General features: G+C 39.5%; 2 protein-coding genes across 7 annotated transcripts in view; both read right to left on the bottom strand.

Annotated features, from left to right (window-relative positions):
* LOC117960400 (regulating synaptic membrane exocytosis protein 3-like) overlaps positions 1-14,423 on the bottom strand; it is a 139,315-nt gene that overhangs the window by 70,065 nt on the left and 54,827 nt on the right. The window lies entirely within an intron of this gene.
* Positions 5,690-8,039, bottom strand: LOC117960407. 2 transcript variants are annotated; one of them, XM_034898295.1, is made up of 4 exons: positions 7,916-8,039; positions 7,471-7,660; positions 6,313-6,624; positions 5,690-6,282 (listed from the first exon to the last, which is right to left on the bottom strand). In XM_034898295.1, the coding sequence occupies exons 2-4, from the start codon at positions 7,596-7,598 to the stop codon at positions 6,066-6,068; spliced, it is 657 nt and encodes a 218-aa protein (XP_034754186.1). In that variant the 5' UTR covers positions 7,599-7,660; positions 7,916-8,039; the 3' UTR covers positions 5,690-6,065. The 2 variants fall into 2 exon arrangements, with proteins under 2 accessions (XP_034754186.1, XP_034754185.1); XM_034898294.1 differs by lacking the exon at positions 7,916-8,039 and having other exon boundaries at positions 5,690-6,624; positions 7,480-7,854.

A 14,423-nucleotide genomic window follows, 5' to 3' on the forward strand; every position in this document is an offset into this window, starting at 1 on the left:
CTGAGGACTATGGTTACCTGGTCCTCAGATCTCTGCAGGGTAAATCCAGACAGCTAGCTAGACTATCTGTCCAATAGGTTTTTTCTGTTGCATGACCAAAACAACTTTTGAACATATACTTGTAGTTATATTGTCAGGTAGTGTGATTTATAACAAAACGTTGTACTTTATAAACTACATGTGTTTCTGGTGCAAAAATCTTAAGTTGTAAAGTAATTAGTAACTTTTTTTTAAACAATGCTACTTGAAGCTGTGGAGATTGTGCATTCGTTTAATGGTGTATTACGGGTGGTTTGTGTTACGTGCAATATGTTTTTACCATGTGCACACATGAGAATTAGAATAAAGCTTGTTAATATGAATCAACAAATACATTTTTATTAGTTTCAGCATCTTTAAAATTTCCAGATCTTGTCTATAATAAAAACTTTGGAAATACTTTCTTATTATAGGCAGTTGTGGAAAGTAACCAAGTATATTTACTTAAGAACTGTACTTAACAAATGTTGAGGTACTTGTACTTTACTTAAGTCTTCTTTCCCTGCCACTTTCTACTTCCATTGCGCTACATTTCAGAGCGAAATATTGTACTTTTTACTCCACTAGATTCATGTGACAGCTTTAGTTACTAGTTACTTTACACATTAAGATTTTGCACACAAAACACGTACTTTATTATAAAGTACGTGCTAGTTTCATTTGTATTATAATTTATAAATGAAACTAGCCAACAATATAACGGCCTACAAGTCCAGCTGAAATGATTAGACCATTAAACACAAAATTTACATAACTACATTCTAAAAGTGAGGGGTTTTCCTCATTGACTACTTTTACTTTTAATCCTAAAAGTACATTTTCCTGATGATACTTAGTTTACTTACTAACTTACTCATGTTGCACTTTCAATGTAGGACTTTTATAAATTAACGGCGTTACTTTTTTTGGTAACGAGTACACTAATTGATTACTCGTCCCATCTTAATAATGCTGTTATTAATTGTACTATTTTTTCATAAGACCAACTAGGTCTGGACAAGCACATAAATGCTGACATTTGGCTTAAGTTGAGTTAAATTTCATGGTAAGCCAATCAGAGAGTAGAGTTGGGCGGGGGTTAGAAAGCCCGCATAGTGGAACACAAAACGAACAACACAAGCAAGTCAGTCAACAAGAGACAGGTATGGCGAGCCAAGATGAGGGGCAACAAATATCAAAAGTTCCAAAACATCTCTTGTGATATTTGTTTGGATCCACTATATAAACATGATATCTACAGACATGGCATTTGATTGGAGGCTAGTCTTACTTTGTCCCACAGCAACCTTAAAGTAGTTTAGATTTGTGAACATTGTTTCTTTTACCAATGTATTACGTGTCCATTTCATTATAAAATTCTGATATATCATAAATAATTTATCATGCACATGTACTTTCATTTCCGTCAAAGAGCCATGGAGGTGGGGTCACATTTGTTCATTTAAAAATGTACTTTCCGAAGTAACTAGTTACTTTAATAATTTGTAACTGAGTGAATAATTTAGAGAAATTATAGGGCAAGGTGGAGGCTGGGGGTGTGGCCTAGACCAACTGCCACTTTGCTTGTTTGAAAGCCATGATGTCTCTTTCTCATGGGTGGAGCATATTCCCTGGGTGGGCAAAGCAGAGAAAGGTGAGGTAACCTTGCCCCTTATGACCTCATAAGGAGCAAGATTCCAGATCGGCCCATCTGAGCTTTTATTTTCTCAAAGGCAGAGCAGGATACCCAGGGCTCGGTTTCCACCTATCACCATTTCTAGTCACTGGAGAACCATAGGCCGGCTGGGGGAACTCATGTTAATGTAAAAAAAAAAAAAAATGCTGTAGCTATACACAACATTTTAGCTTCGGGGTAATGAGCTGCCAGAACCTTTTCTGTTATTTCTAAGATTTATTTCTTAGAATGTTGTTGATGTAGGAGAAAGAAGAAAGTGCAGGATTCCTTTATTACGCAAAGATGTAACTGCTTACCGCATTTTTCAAACAGTAAAAAAAATTAAAGCTGTGCAATATTTTGACGTTATATCGATATATGAGGCTAGATATCCTAATAAACTGTTGAATATTGTGAAATTGCAATGTCTTTTCCTGGTTTTAAATGCTGCGATACAGTAAAGTGATGTCATTTTATGAATTTTACCTGTTTTATAGATGTGCTGTATTTATATAGCGCTTTTCTAGTCTTAAAGACTACTCAAAGTGCTTTTAAATCATACAGGAACCCTTCACCATTCACACACTGTGGCCGAGGCTGCCGTACAAGGTGCCACTTCCTCATCAGATAAACACTCACACACATTCACACTTCAACGCATAGCATCAGGGGCAACTCGGGGTTCAGTCTCTTGTCCAAGGACACTTCCACTTTATTATTTGACTTTACCCACTTAGTCATTGTTTATTTATGTAGTATCTCATTGTGTACATATTTGGTAAATGCACCGATAGTCAACCTTACAATTTCGACTTTGACATATTTGATAACATATATCGTGGTATTTGTTTTTTTCTTCAAATTGCGCAGATCTACTGTCAAGACCTACTCCTGTGTTGGACGGGGGAAGTGAGGTTGGGCGGGAGATAAAGAGATACAGAGGATGGAGGGCTGAGTCAGTCCCTCTCCTCCAGCCACCAGGGCTCTCATTACTCCTGAACACTCCCCAACAACTCTTTAAAAGAGAGTTTAAATAAAACACTTTGGCATCAGCCGCACAGCACACCCACCGCCCTTCCTCTTACCCTTCTTCTCTCTCTCTCCCTCCATCATTCTGTTCTCCCTTTCTCTCTCTCATACCCCATTTTCCCTTTTTCCATTTCTCCCTCCTCCAGATTGCTTTTGATTAAAGCTACAAAAGCCGAGGAGAAAAACAGCTTTACACCAACGCGGCTATATTTATCCTGCCAAACACCCCTGCACCACCAGGGAGAGGGAAAACGAGTGTGTGCACGCGCACACACATACACACACAAAGCAAAGAAAGCAAAACGCAGCCTCTTGTGGGACATGATAGCTTTGGTGAAGACATCCACCAATCTGCGCTTTCCTGCAGCCAGACCGCCGAGGTGGACGGCTGCCAGACCCAGCCTGCCGTGCTGGTCTACTTGTCCATACATTGACAGGCAGGCAGAGACTGGTAGCTACAGTATCAGAGCTGCACGATAGCACAATATGGGGCAAATATGAGATCACGTTGTTGAACATCCTGATAACAATGTTACAATGAAAAAGTTCCTTGTTGGATTCAAAACAAATGAAAAGAAATAATTTCCAAAATTCTTTGATGGAACAAATTGAATATTGAATTGCATCTAAAAGGCACCACCGTTGCAAAAAGTCTACTACATGATGTGTAGTTTAGACTTTCGCAACGTGTTTATCGCGCCAGTTGATATGGGCATGACGATAAAAAACAATACACTGTGAAGCCCCATATTACAGTATGTAGTCATAGAGGAATTTTAATGCCTCTTTTAGGGCAGAGATCTTCAACAGGGGGACCGGGACCCCTAGGGGCTCCACGGAGTTACGGTTTATCAGTTCAAAAGTCACTTAAATGAATACACATATCTATATCTGAAAATATACATTAATGAATCCAACATATTAGTAAAGCTAAATCTAGGGGTGGGGGTCCCTGCTCCGTCTCTTTATCAGTGGAGGGGTGGTTGGGCTAAAAACATTGAAGACCACTGGTTTAGGGATCTTTTTGTATTTTCCTCAAATTACATTAAATTTCAAATTGCTCCACATTTTTTTGAGTAATATTTCACATAAAAGTCATGGATATTTGTCCACAACATTGCTAGAACATAACAAGGGCTGCAACTAGTCAGTTTTTTGTTTTTAAGCATATTGTTTATACAGTTCTTTTTTGTAAATGGAGACAACTGCCCATCACAGGTGTAATCTGTAAATTACTAGCTATGTTCTCCCAACAGTCCAGAACCCTAAAAGATTTCATTTACAATTATATGGAAAAGAACAGCAACAAATGTTTGAGAAATGGCCTCAGCGATTCACAGTCAAAATTGTTGCGGAATCCTTTTCCGTTGATCAACTAGATTGTTTCAACTGAAAGTACTAGAGCACAATTTTGAAGTACTTGTACATGTATCGCTACGGAGCCCCTAAGGGACGTGACCAGCCCGAGGCCCGTGGGCCCAATGCGGCCCGTCGCAAACTTCGATTTTCACGTCAATTTTAGGCTCACCGTACGCTTTGACGCTTAGTTGCATGTCACACCAAAAAGACGGGAAGTTGTTCTCAAACTGCAATTAGCAACACTCAGAACGGCATTTGCAGACTTTGACACTCAGAAATTCAACCAGAAGCAATGAATTTGCAAATTCGGGCATGTGATTACATTTTAAAAATGTATTCACAATGATTGTCTTGCTTGATTTTCAAAATTCTAGAATGGCTAAGGAACTTTTTTGCCGACTTATTCAGGGCTTCATGTCGACCAGACTGTAAGAGAGAAGGCTATATGAAACATGCAATAATACAGTCAAAGACATTTGAATTTTCTATAAACTCCATGTCTCATCCTTGATGTGATTCTCATTATCCTTAGTGAAATGGAGTTTGATACTTCTGCTCTAAGGGGGTAAAATGATGCTAGAAAAGTATTGCTAATGTTTTGTGGCTTAGGCTATTTAACATCCACAGAATGAAATCAGTTCAGAGCTGTCTTATCTTTAAGTTTGTTGAACGCCATCAGGTACATTTCGTTCGTGTTTTTAGTAAGATGAATTCCTTCTCCTCGGCAGCCTTTCACTGACTAAAATATGGTGGTTTTATTGATCTTTTCCCCTCCCTTTGTAGAATTTCTTTTACACTTAGGCTACCTTAGTAATAATGAGGCCAGATAAATTCCTATATTGAATTTGTGATTATTGGGCTAAAGATTTCTATTTCTTTCTATCTACCTTGATGTCACAAATATACTTTCTATTCTGTGGGAAACACTGCTGATACTCTGCTTCTGACTGGCTTGTAGTCCTTACCTAGCTACTGCGCTTGTGCGGAACAGAAGTCAGATGCCTTACCACAGAGCTCAACACACAGGGTGACAAGTGGAGCTGCAGCAATGTGCAGTAAGTCTGCACGATTAATAATTATAAAATCCCAATCTCGATTCACCCTGTTCACAATTTAACTTTTAAATAACTTTGATTCTCATTTAAATTTACAAGCTGACTGGTACTACTTTCTTCTGCAAGTATTAAACGGACTATAAAAAATGTTTTAAAGCGCTGCAATGCTCTCTCTTCTCTTCATTGGCGCCTCTATGTTTACAGACTTGTGGTGATGAACAATGTGCTATAGGTGCCAAAGAAAATCGGTTTGGTACTGCCAATTTGTTTTGCCATGGTCAAAAAAAAATTGTGGCAGAGAATCGTAATATTAATTCTTAGCAAAAAAAAAAAAATGTATTCATATTTTTCCCTGAATCGTCCAAGCTTAGCCAAAAATAAACAAAGTTTTTTTTTTTTATAAATCACATTAACGTATTGTGGTAAAAATACAATTATGAACAGGAAAGAGCATAATATGAGCACTTTAAAGGTCAGTTACCTTTTTTGCTACTACAGTGTGCCTCCCACATGTAAAGTGGTCTATTACAGAAATAAAACAAAAATAACCATATATAACTTTTACAATTTAATTAGAAACAGAACCAGCAGAATCCAATGGAAATTGTTGTTCCTAAAATATGTAGTCACAATGGGAATGTACAGCTAACAGAGTGCAAACCTGTTGACCATCCCAAAAAAAACATTTTTTCCACAGGAACCTTAGAAGAGAAATTTTCTCAGAGAGAATAAAAACAAGCGGTGTCTCTCATGTAAACGCCACATTAATATTCTGTGTTACAATACTCAGCAGCATGCAAGTTGCCTACAAATTTGAGTATAACGGATAAACAGGAAAAGCCCACAGGCTAACAAAAGTTGCACTAACACAAGAACGTATCCAATAATTAGAGAATAAACATTCACAGCTGTTTGCTCCCAGGAAAGACTCAACATTTCTGACTGTGCCACTCCGCATAGCAATTCCTATATGGCAACAGGCACAGGGGCACCTGGCAGCTCTGGCACATCCAAGACGTCATATAGTGCCATCCCTGGGCGTAGCACAGGCTGCACTGCATTCTCCCGACAACCTGGTACCACTTGGTAGGCTGGATGGTCACAGGAAGGTGTTGCCATGATGTTACTGGTGTGAACCTAGCTGGCTTGGGTCTCCTTTGTCTGGGTCTCCTTTGTCTGGGTCTCCATGCTCTGTATCTCCATGGCCTGAATCTCCTCTGGCTACAATTGCAGCGGCAGCAGCAGCAGCCACCACACCTGCGTTGCATGAAAACAGGTGCTCTGAACCCACGGTGCTCTCTAACCTTGTACTGGTGGGATGAAGTATATCCGATGTCTCTCCATTGATTTTGAGAAATAGAATTGGTCTGCAAAGCCTTGTGAGGTGGTGACGAAGATGGTGCAGGGGTTGGGAATGAGGAATTGGGAGGCGAAGGAACTGAAAAACCTCCTTCATCCTTCAGCTCAACAGGATGTTTCTCATCTGAACTGGACACACACACTCGCCAAAATGAATACCAAAATTCAATATAAAAAGAGGAATAATTAAGTAAAGAACCAATTTAGATGATAATACGTAACCAAGAGTAGACATAATTTAAAAAATATTTATTTAAAAAAACAGTAGGTTATGTTATATAGCTATAGTTATGCTCATTTTACGTATTAACGTAAAATTCGATTTTGCATATCATGGAGTAAATGCAGAACCCGTAACTTTAGTCCTGCTCTAGCATTAGCTCGGCGTTATATTAACATTTGCTAGAGTAATGTTAGCTAGCTGACGTTCCTATCAGTGACTGTAAAAGAGTTCCTGCACGCCTGTAAAAAGAAGATATAGCGTTGCTTATTTGGCTGAAAAAGAAGTGGCCTGTTACCCCGGAAAATGCTAACCTTACTTTTGTTGCCAATTAGCTAGCTAGGTCGCTAGCCAACATGCGACAAAACATACGCACGTGTAAAGCGTTAATTACAAATTAGTATTAAAATTTACAAAACGTTCACAAACAAGAGGGTAATAGTTAGCTAGGTTGTCGTTGTTCAAAATAAGCAGGGGCGTCGGTTGAGGTACAGCTAGCTAGCTTAACGTTACTAGTAGCTAACGTTAGCATAATCTAACATAAAGATTTGCATTTATTCCAAGGTATTATAGATAGCAAGCTAGGTTAGGTTAAATGTGACACATTGGACAATGCAAGTGGCCAAACTGGCCCTGAATGCTCAGTTAAGTAACCGTATGGTTAGTTTTATTTTTTTAAATTGCCCCTTCGCCTTCTCTATATTGATGGGAAAAGCTAGCTAACTTAAAGATTTATAAAATGTGGCCGCACTTACTCGTCCAACTCGGATTTCAGGGTTATCACCGCCGTGTCATCTGGACAGAGCGAGTCGGTGTCATGGGTGGCATAGCATTCGTCCCATGTGGGCGATTCGCTTAATTTATCCAGAACAATCCAAGACATTTTGGTTGGCAGAAGATCTTACAGTTGGCCGCACAGACCACCGGCCCTTTGACCCCTGCGTAACCTGCAGTGCTGGCTAAGAGTGTATGGCTGCCCGTGCTCACCCGATACTTCAACTGGCAAACGAGTCAATATATTTTGAAAAAGGGAAAATGACTGCGTGTTGTCGTGTCTTTGTGTTTAAATGAGCTAAAATAATTAACAAGGACACCTAAAAATACGACTTTATTCGAAACTGCCCACTAATTTAAATACCTGAATACTACTGATGAACGCAGTGACGTTAATATCCAGTTTGGAACTGTTAAATCGATTTACTTAGCAGTATGCTAGGTCAGGCTTACCTTTAAACAAGCTCTTAAAGCAAAAGAGTCGTGTCGTCGTTAAGGTCTGATAATACCTCTCTGAATATACAGCTCTGTCGTACAGGTGTAGGATACTGGTGTATTTGATTAGAGCACATCCTGTTTTTTTTGTTTTTTTTAAATGGTATTGGATGTGGATGTTATATATTGGCTTCACAACGCAATGTCCCTGTGTGAAATTAACCAATACATGAAAATAAATTAGAAGCGTTGGTGTATTCATTGTAAGTTCTAATAACATAGGCCTATGCCATCATAGCACGATACCACTCTTTTAACTAAAATGTATAATTTTATTTAATAATTGATACTGTTTTTTGATCCCCAGTGGGGAAATTACAATTCACACTCTGTTTTGTTAGAAATCCCTACACACAAGCCGGAAATACACACATGCTCAGGACTTAATCATGCACAAATGGAGAGATGGCTTAGTGAGTGGGCTGCCAGTGCTGGACCAGCACCCTGAGCGGTTGGGGGGGTACGGTGCCTCGCTCAAGAGCACCTGGCAGTGCCCAGGAGGTGAAGTGGCATCTCTCCAGCCACCAATCCACACTACATAATTCGGTCCGTACGGGGGCTTGAATCGGCGACCCTCCGGTTCCCAACCCCTACGAACTGAGGTACTGCCACCCCCAAACAAACACACATTTAACCCTTGTGTTGTCTTCCCGTCAAAATTGAAAATCACTTTTGTTGATGCTTTTTTATCAATGTTTTTTAACTTTTACTTACATTTTTGTCCCTTTTTTCAACACTTTTGACGCTTTTTCCAATGTCTGTCACTTTATGTGACGTTTTCAACACTACGTAACACTAACTTATTGACTTTAATTCTTTTAATTTCTATTTCTTTTCCTCGAATAAATATAAAATTGAATAAGACACCCCCAAATGAGTGAAAGTAAAGATTTGTAATTGCCAAAGAGCATTGTGTGGAATCAGTCATGTCATTTGTGGATAATTAAAAAGAACATTGATATAGGAAAACGGGTCAATTTGACCCGAGTACAACATGACGGATCTATACTGTATATAAAGCACAATAAAATATTTGTTTATGTAAGAAAAGCCAAAACAACATATACTTCTCAACTTAAGTAATAAATTGAATGTATCATATTTTAATATATTCTATCAAAGACACACTGGTCTCTCTTTTCCGTCAGATGCTGCTCTCTCCCTGATCTACACAGTGTGGAAACAGTGCCGATCATCCGGGTAATTTGTGGCTTCATGGGCCACTAAACAACTCTCGATACATCCTCACCCTTATGATGACTTCCTCACTATGGGGCCCATAGAGCAGGACCTGGCTACTTCTGGTGTAGTGGTCTGCTAGTCTAGCCACAGCGCTGCAGAGGAGGGACTGATAGTCTATAGTAGCTGTCGTGATTCACCCTGCAGAGATCTGAGGAGCAGTTAACCAGGACACCACCAACCAAATGTTTTTTGTAATGAAAGAGTCAAGGCAAGTCGAGTAGATACCATGCAGTGGAAAAACGCCATTCGTGCACTCCTGCGAAGTGTGAGCAATTGTTCACAGTCAGCACAAAAACAAATCTTATTTCTGTTATTGACAGTTTTTTTTCACATTTGTGAATTCTGACTTTCCTTTTTTCATTTGTTGTTTGAGTGCTGCATGCACCATGCACAACCTTGGAATAGTATCCGTCATTGTGATGGTTTTTGAGGACATTTATTGTTTGTGAGAGCCATATACCTTTACTATCCGGTTCACCACTGTTGATAAGAGTTGATAATCATATGGACATTATTAGATCAGAAACATCCAGATTTATACGTCTTTCTACTCAGATTTGATATTAAAAGTTACTCATCAGATATTATCAGTCAGGTGGCCGGTTAGCCTAGTTGGTAGAGCGGGCGCAAAGGCAGAAATCACATAAAAACTAAAATAAAATAAAAGACCTAATCAGTCAGTCTCGCTCAGATGCAGAAAACACGCAAACGCTTACCAATGCAAAATAAAAGAACAAAAGAGACGAGACGCTCAAGCAATACATGTATATTCAGTTTGAAAGAATACGTTTTTATTGAACAATAAAGCATGTAAAGCTTTTGCAGTAGAAACACCGAAACATGAATCTAAAAATGGGCATAAACTGGTGATCTTAAAGGATTACGCCACGTTTTTGGGGCAGATTGTGTCACCTGTCAATTTACCTGTTGTTGGTGTACTTTTTTCTCAGCCCATTTATTCTACTGTGTTTCACCTTGGTGAAAGTGTTTGTGTGACATTAGAGTGTGTTGATGCCAGCGTTGTGGAGATATGGCGTGGTGAGCTGTTATATTATAAGAGACTCACTTAATCCCATAGTAATCCCTGTATTAGATCACACTCTGATGGTGAAACAAGCACTCGAGAGGAGGAACCGTAGGCAGGCAGAGAGCAGCCTGGCAGGGAGCTCCCACACACACGCACACACACACACACACACACACACACACACACACACACACACACACAAACACATACACACACAAAGGATGGACATAACATAGAACATACAATTGAATATATGCACATGAGTAACGATGCACACATGCAGATACAAACGCTTGTTCTCATCCACACACACGCACAAAGCAATGTATCACATGACCACAGTAACCCCCCCGAAAGAGTTTGTGAGTGAAGGACAGAGCCAGAGAGAGAGAGAATAGCTTCTCCACAGATGGAAACTAGGACACCAAACCCCTGTGTGTGTTTGTTTTGCGTCTTTGCTGCATCTGAGTGTGTGTTTGTCCATCTGTGTATGTGTCTATTTGTGTCTGTTGAGGAGCTGGAGTGTATATCCGCATGCATGCGTCATTGCTCATGTGTAAATGGTGCGTTTGGGTGCTTGTGTGTGTGTTTGTGTGTGTGTGTTTGTGTGTGTGTGAGAGAGAGAGACAATAAAGCAGTGAAAAATCCAGTGGTGAATGCTGGGAGTTTGTGTTTGTTTCCTGGACAGAGTATAGACCATTACTGGTACTTTACTGAAAGTAACATGTGACTACAAGGCGACAACTACCGCAAAACCCCCGGACGGAGCTATAGCATGTTGTTTGAATTGTGTTTTAACATGGACATGAATAAGACATATAATATATAATGTATACATGGCAGACAGAGAAATCATGTTAATCCCATCACCGTACAGGCTCGCTGACAGCTGTCTGCTCTGAATTCATCCACTGATCCATCCATTCTGATAAAATAAAAGTACACTAGGAGCATACTCTCATACACATTAAATTTTAGAAGAACAGCTGATTTCTGGCGCAGTAAACCTCTTCAGTTTTTGTGTGTACTATTAAATAGAACCTTGCACCACTGGTAGGAAATGTATTTCTCAATCAACAACTCCAGATTAAACAGTGCTATAGTCCAAAATAGAGATGTTATCAAACTCATTACCAGCTCATGTGTTAGGCTAATTAACAAGCACTACCCCAACCTCTGGTGAGAAAGATGGGGTGTCTGTTACTCACATCCATCTTAGGAACAGCCAGTGGTAAATCAGACAGTCCACTTACTCTAGTCTTGTTAGCACTTCTTGTTTTTGGACTGTACATTACTCCAGGTAGCAGCATCCGAGATGAGATCGCTACCATTCTAAGTGAATAAACACATTTCCGAAAATGTTGTATTATTCCTTTAAAAAAAATGACAACTGCCGTAACTGTGTTGTATCTCCTAATTACACACTACATAAGCCGGCGACATCGGCAGTAAATGTCTAACAATGGGTTCTGATGGCATTAAAAAAAGAGGTGAAATATGAACTCGTCACACTCAGCCTATTGTTTACTCCCCTGTGACCAAGGGTTTAGTGCTGCCGGAGTGCACTGGGACCAACCTCCGCCCCTTTTTTTCCCCTCCAAGTGAAGAATAGAATATATATTAATCCCATTAAAATTCATATTTCCAAAGCGCTTGAAGATCCAATTATCACTAATAAAGAGTATGCCATGCAAGAGAGACAACAAAAACAACTGGAATGGTCAAAGTTGTCAAAGGTGTGCACATGGATTCACCACGCCAACGCATGCACTGAGTAACATCCAAGAAAACATTCCACCTTAAAAGTTACCGGTAGCTGCCAGCAGTAGCCTCAGAGCGGCACAGTGGATTTTTTATTTTTTTTTCAGTCCGTAGGAAGTTAACTGTTGCCGGTCTGTCCACGCAGCATTCTGGGATAGGATAAAAACATGCTTTGGTTTATTGGCATTTATTAAAACCAATCACATCGGGGCCTTTGCAAAATAGCATAATAGCAAAATAGCCTGGGCAGGGAATTTGTTTGGGTGGAACATGTGTACATTTAAAAGTAGTTTTACTTGTGCAACAGAAACATTGTAACGTTAACTAGTAAATGACAGGCTAGCTAAACATCCTGTCATCATTTGCATGTTGGGCAGCAATCAGTTTTTGGCATATGATCACTTTTTTGGCACAACACCGAAAACTTTAGCCAAGACATGCTTGACTGAGAGCCGTGAAGCCCCGCTCTCCACAGCTGCACACGGGTTGCTCTTGTTTTCTGTTTTTACCTGTATTATGCGTGTGTTGTTTACTTTTATTCGAAGTTCATTAATATCCAACAGTGTCCAAACTGCTTAAAATTCCAAACACTAAGTTCATTGGGTACCCAGGAATCCAAGTGTGAGGTAGATCGGATGAACAGTTCTCAAGATACACGCACACACATACATACAGAGGTTCCACGATTTTTATTCTTCAGTTTTTGTACAAAATTTAAAAAGTTTATCGTAACAAAAAAATACTTTGCACATCTATAACCTAAGACAGGTGCGTCATAGGGGGATAGGTAAGTTGCAAAGAAACTCCACCACACCTTCCAATAAAAACATGTTTTTTGAGGGTAACTAATTTTTTAACCTGCAAAGTTTTTATGTCTGTGAAATTGCTTTTACTAAACCCACCAGACTCCATGTAAAGCATCGTAAAACACACTTATACATTGCAGTAAACACATCTATGAAAAGACGTTTTGGGTCATCTTTCCACTTTTCCAACCACGACAACTCTAGTTTCAGTTGAAATAAACACATAGTTTAATGATTTACATGTGAAAATATGTTGGCTCTATACACGCTAAGTAAATATCTAAATATAAAGTAAGTACTGATTTTTTAAATGGAGCCTATCAGCCTATTAGTGAAAAAAACACATTGATGGCTTAGTGGCCTATCTGTGAGGAAATCACTGTTCCACAGGTACAGTTTATCCTTATTCACTGTGCCACAATAAAGCAAACCTGATTTATAAAATCATACCATCAATTATTTTATTGGCGTAGTATTCTATCCACTAAAAAGTTTTGTATAAAGACATTAAGCTGCCCACACTTTATTGTAGGCCCAGTTTAATATGCAACTTAATTTTATACAATATACTGTATGTCTCAGGGGTCTGCTCTGTCTCTCTCTCAGTTAAGGGATCCTTGACTTAAAAAACAAATAAGACTCCTGGTTTAGACTGATAATTACAATCTCTGTGGAAAAAATGAATGGGATAGTAGTGCACCATGGCCTGTGCCATGAAAGCAGTGTGTGACTGCCAGCAGCCGGACCTCACAGACTACACCAAACATGACCCGCTGTCATGTAGCACTTCCTTCCATCGCCACAGTTTGGGCTAAACACACCGAACACCTGCTGCCTAACAGGTGAGACACCATTTAGCCTAAGGGAGGGGAGGGGAGTGGGGGGGTGACCAGGAAGTAGCTTCAGCCAATGACAGCTTGACGTATTGCACCGGCAGCATGTGAAGTGTGTGCCATAGCCGAGGGCGACTATAAATCCTGCGCTAAGGATGAAAGACTGCCACAAAGGAGATTAGTGTCCACATCAGCTAATGAGGTACTATATCAGCCCTCGCAGTAAAATACACAAACACACACACACAAACCAAGTCGGCACACCAACACATACAGTACACGCATGCACACGCACAGAAAGCTCATAGACACAGAAGTGCATTTGCCGACACCTAAGTGATTTGTATTTGTACAATAACACATGGAGCACTAGTCCTACAAGCAAGCGCAATGCATGATGGGCTACACACACTTTCTCCTACACACACACACACTTACACACACACACAGTAAATACATGCACATTTGGCATATCTACTGTAACATACTGTATATCTACAACATTGTAAATAATTGAGTTTGGCTCCCTCCAGATGTTGGGTCTCTGTCACCAGACCAGATGTAACATACATTTTAGATTAGATTAGAAAGACTTTATTGATCCCAAATTGAGAAATGTCAGTGCTGCAGGAGCAAAATATCAGACACATTGCACACATACAGAATATAGAAAAAATAATAAATAGGATAGAATAAAAGAACAACTATTCAAAAAATAAAGATTGGACAGACCAACATACAATTGGCTAGTAAATTTTTCCTGATATATA

This window comes from Etheostoma cragini, chromosome 17, assembly GCF_013103735.1.
Source record: "Etheostoma cragini isolate CJK2018 chromosome 17, CSU_Ecrag_1.0, whole genome shotgun sequence".
In the NCBI taxonomy this organism is placed as follows: domain Eukaryota; kingdom Metazoa; phylum Chordata; class Actinopteri; order Perciformes; family Percidae; genus Etheostoma; species Etheostoma cragini.

Coding starts and splice junctions, on each gene's coding strand:
- LOC117960407 (XM_034898294.1), bottom strand. CDS start 7,598: ATGTCTTGGATTGTTCTGGATAAATTAAGCGAATCGCCCACATGGGAC. Junction 6,625..7,479: donor GTGATAACCCTGAAATCCGA/GTTGGACGAGTA, acceptor GTGTGTGTCCAG/TTCAGATGAGAAACATCCTG.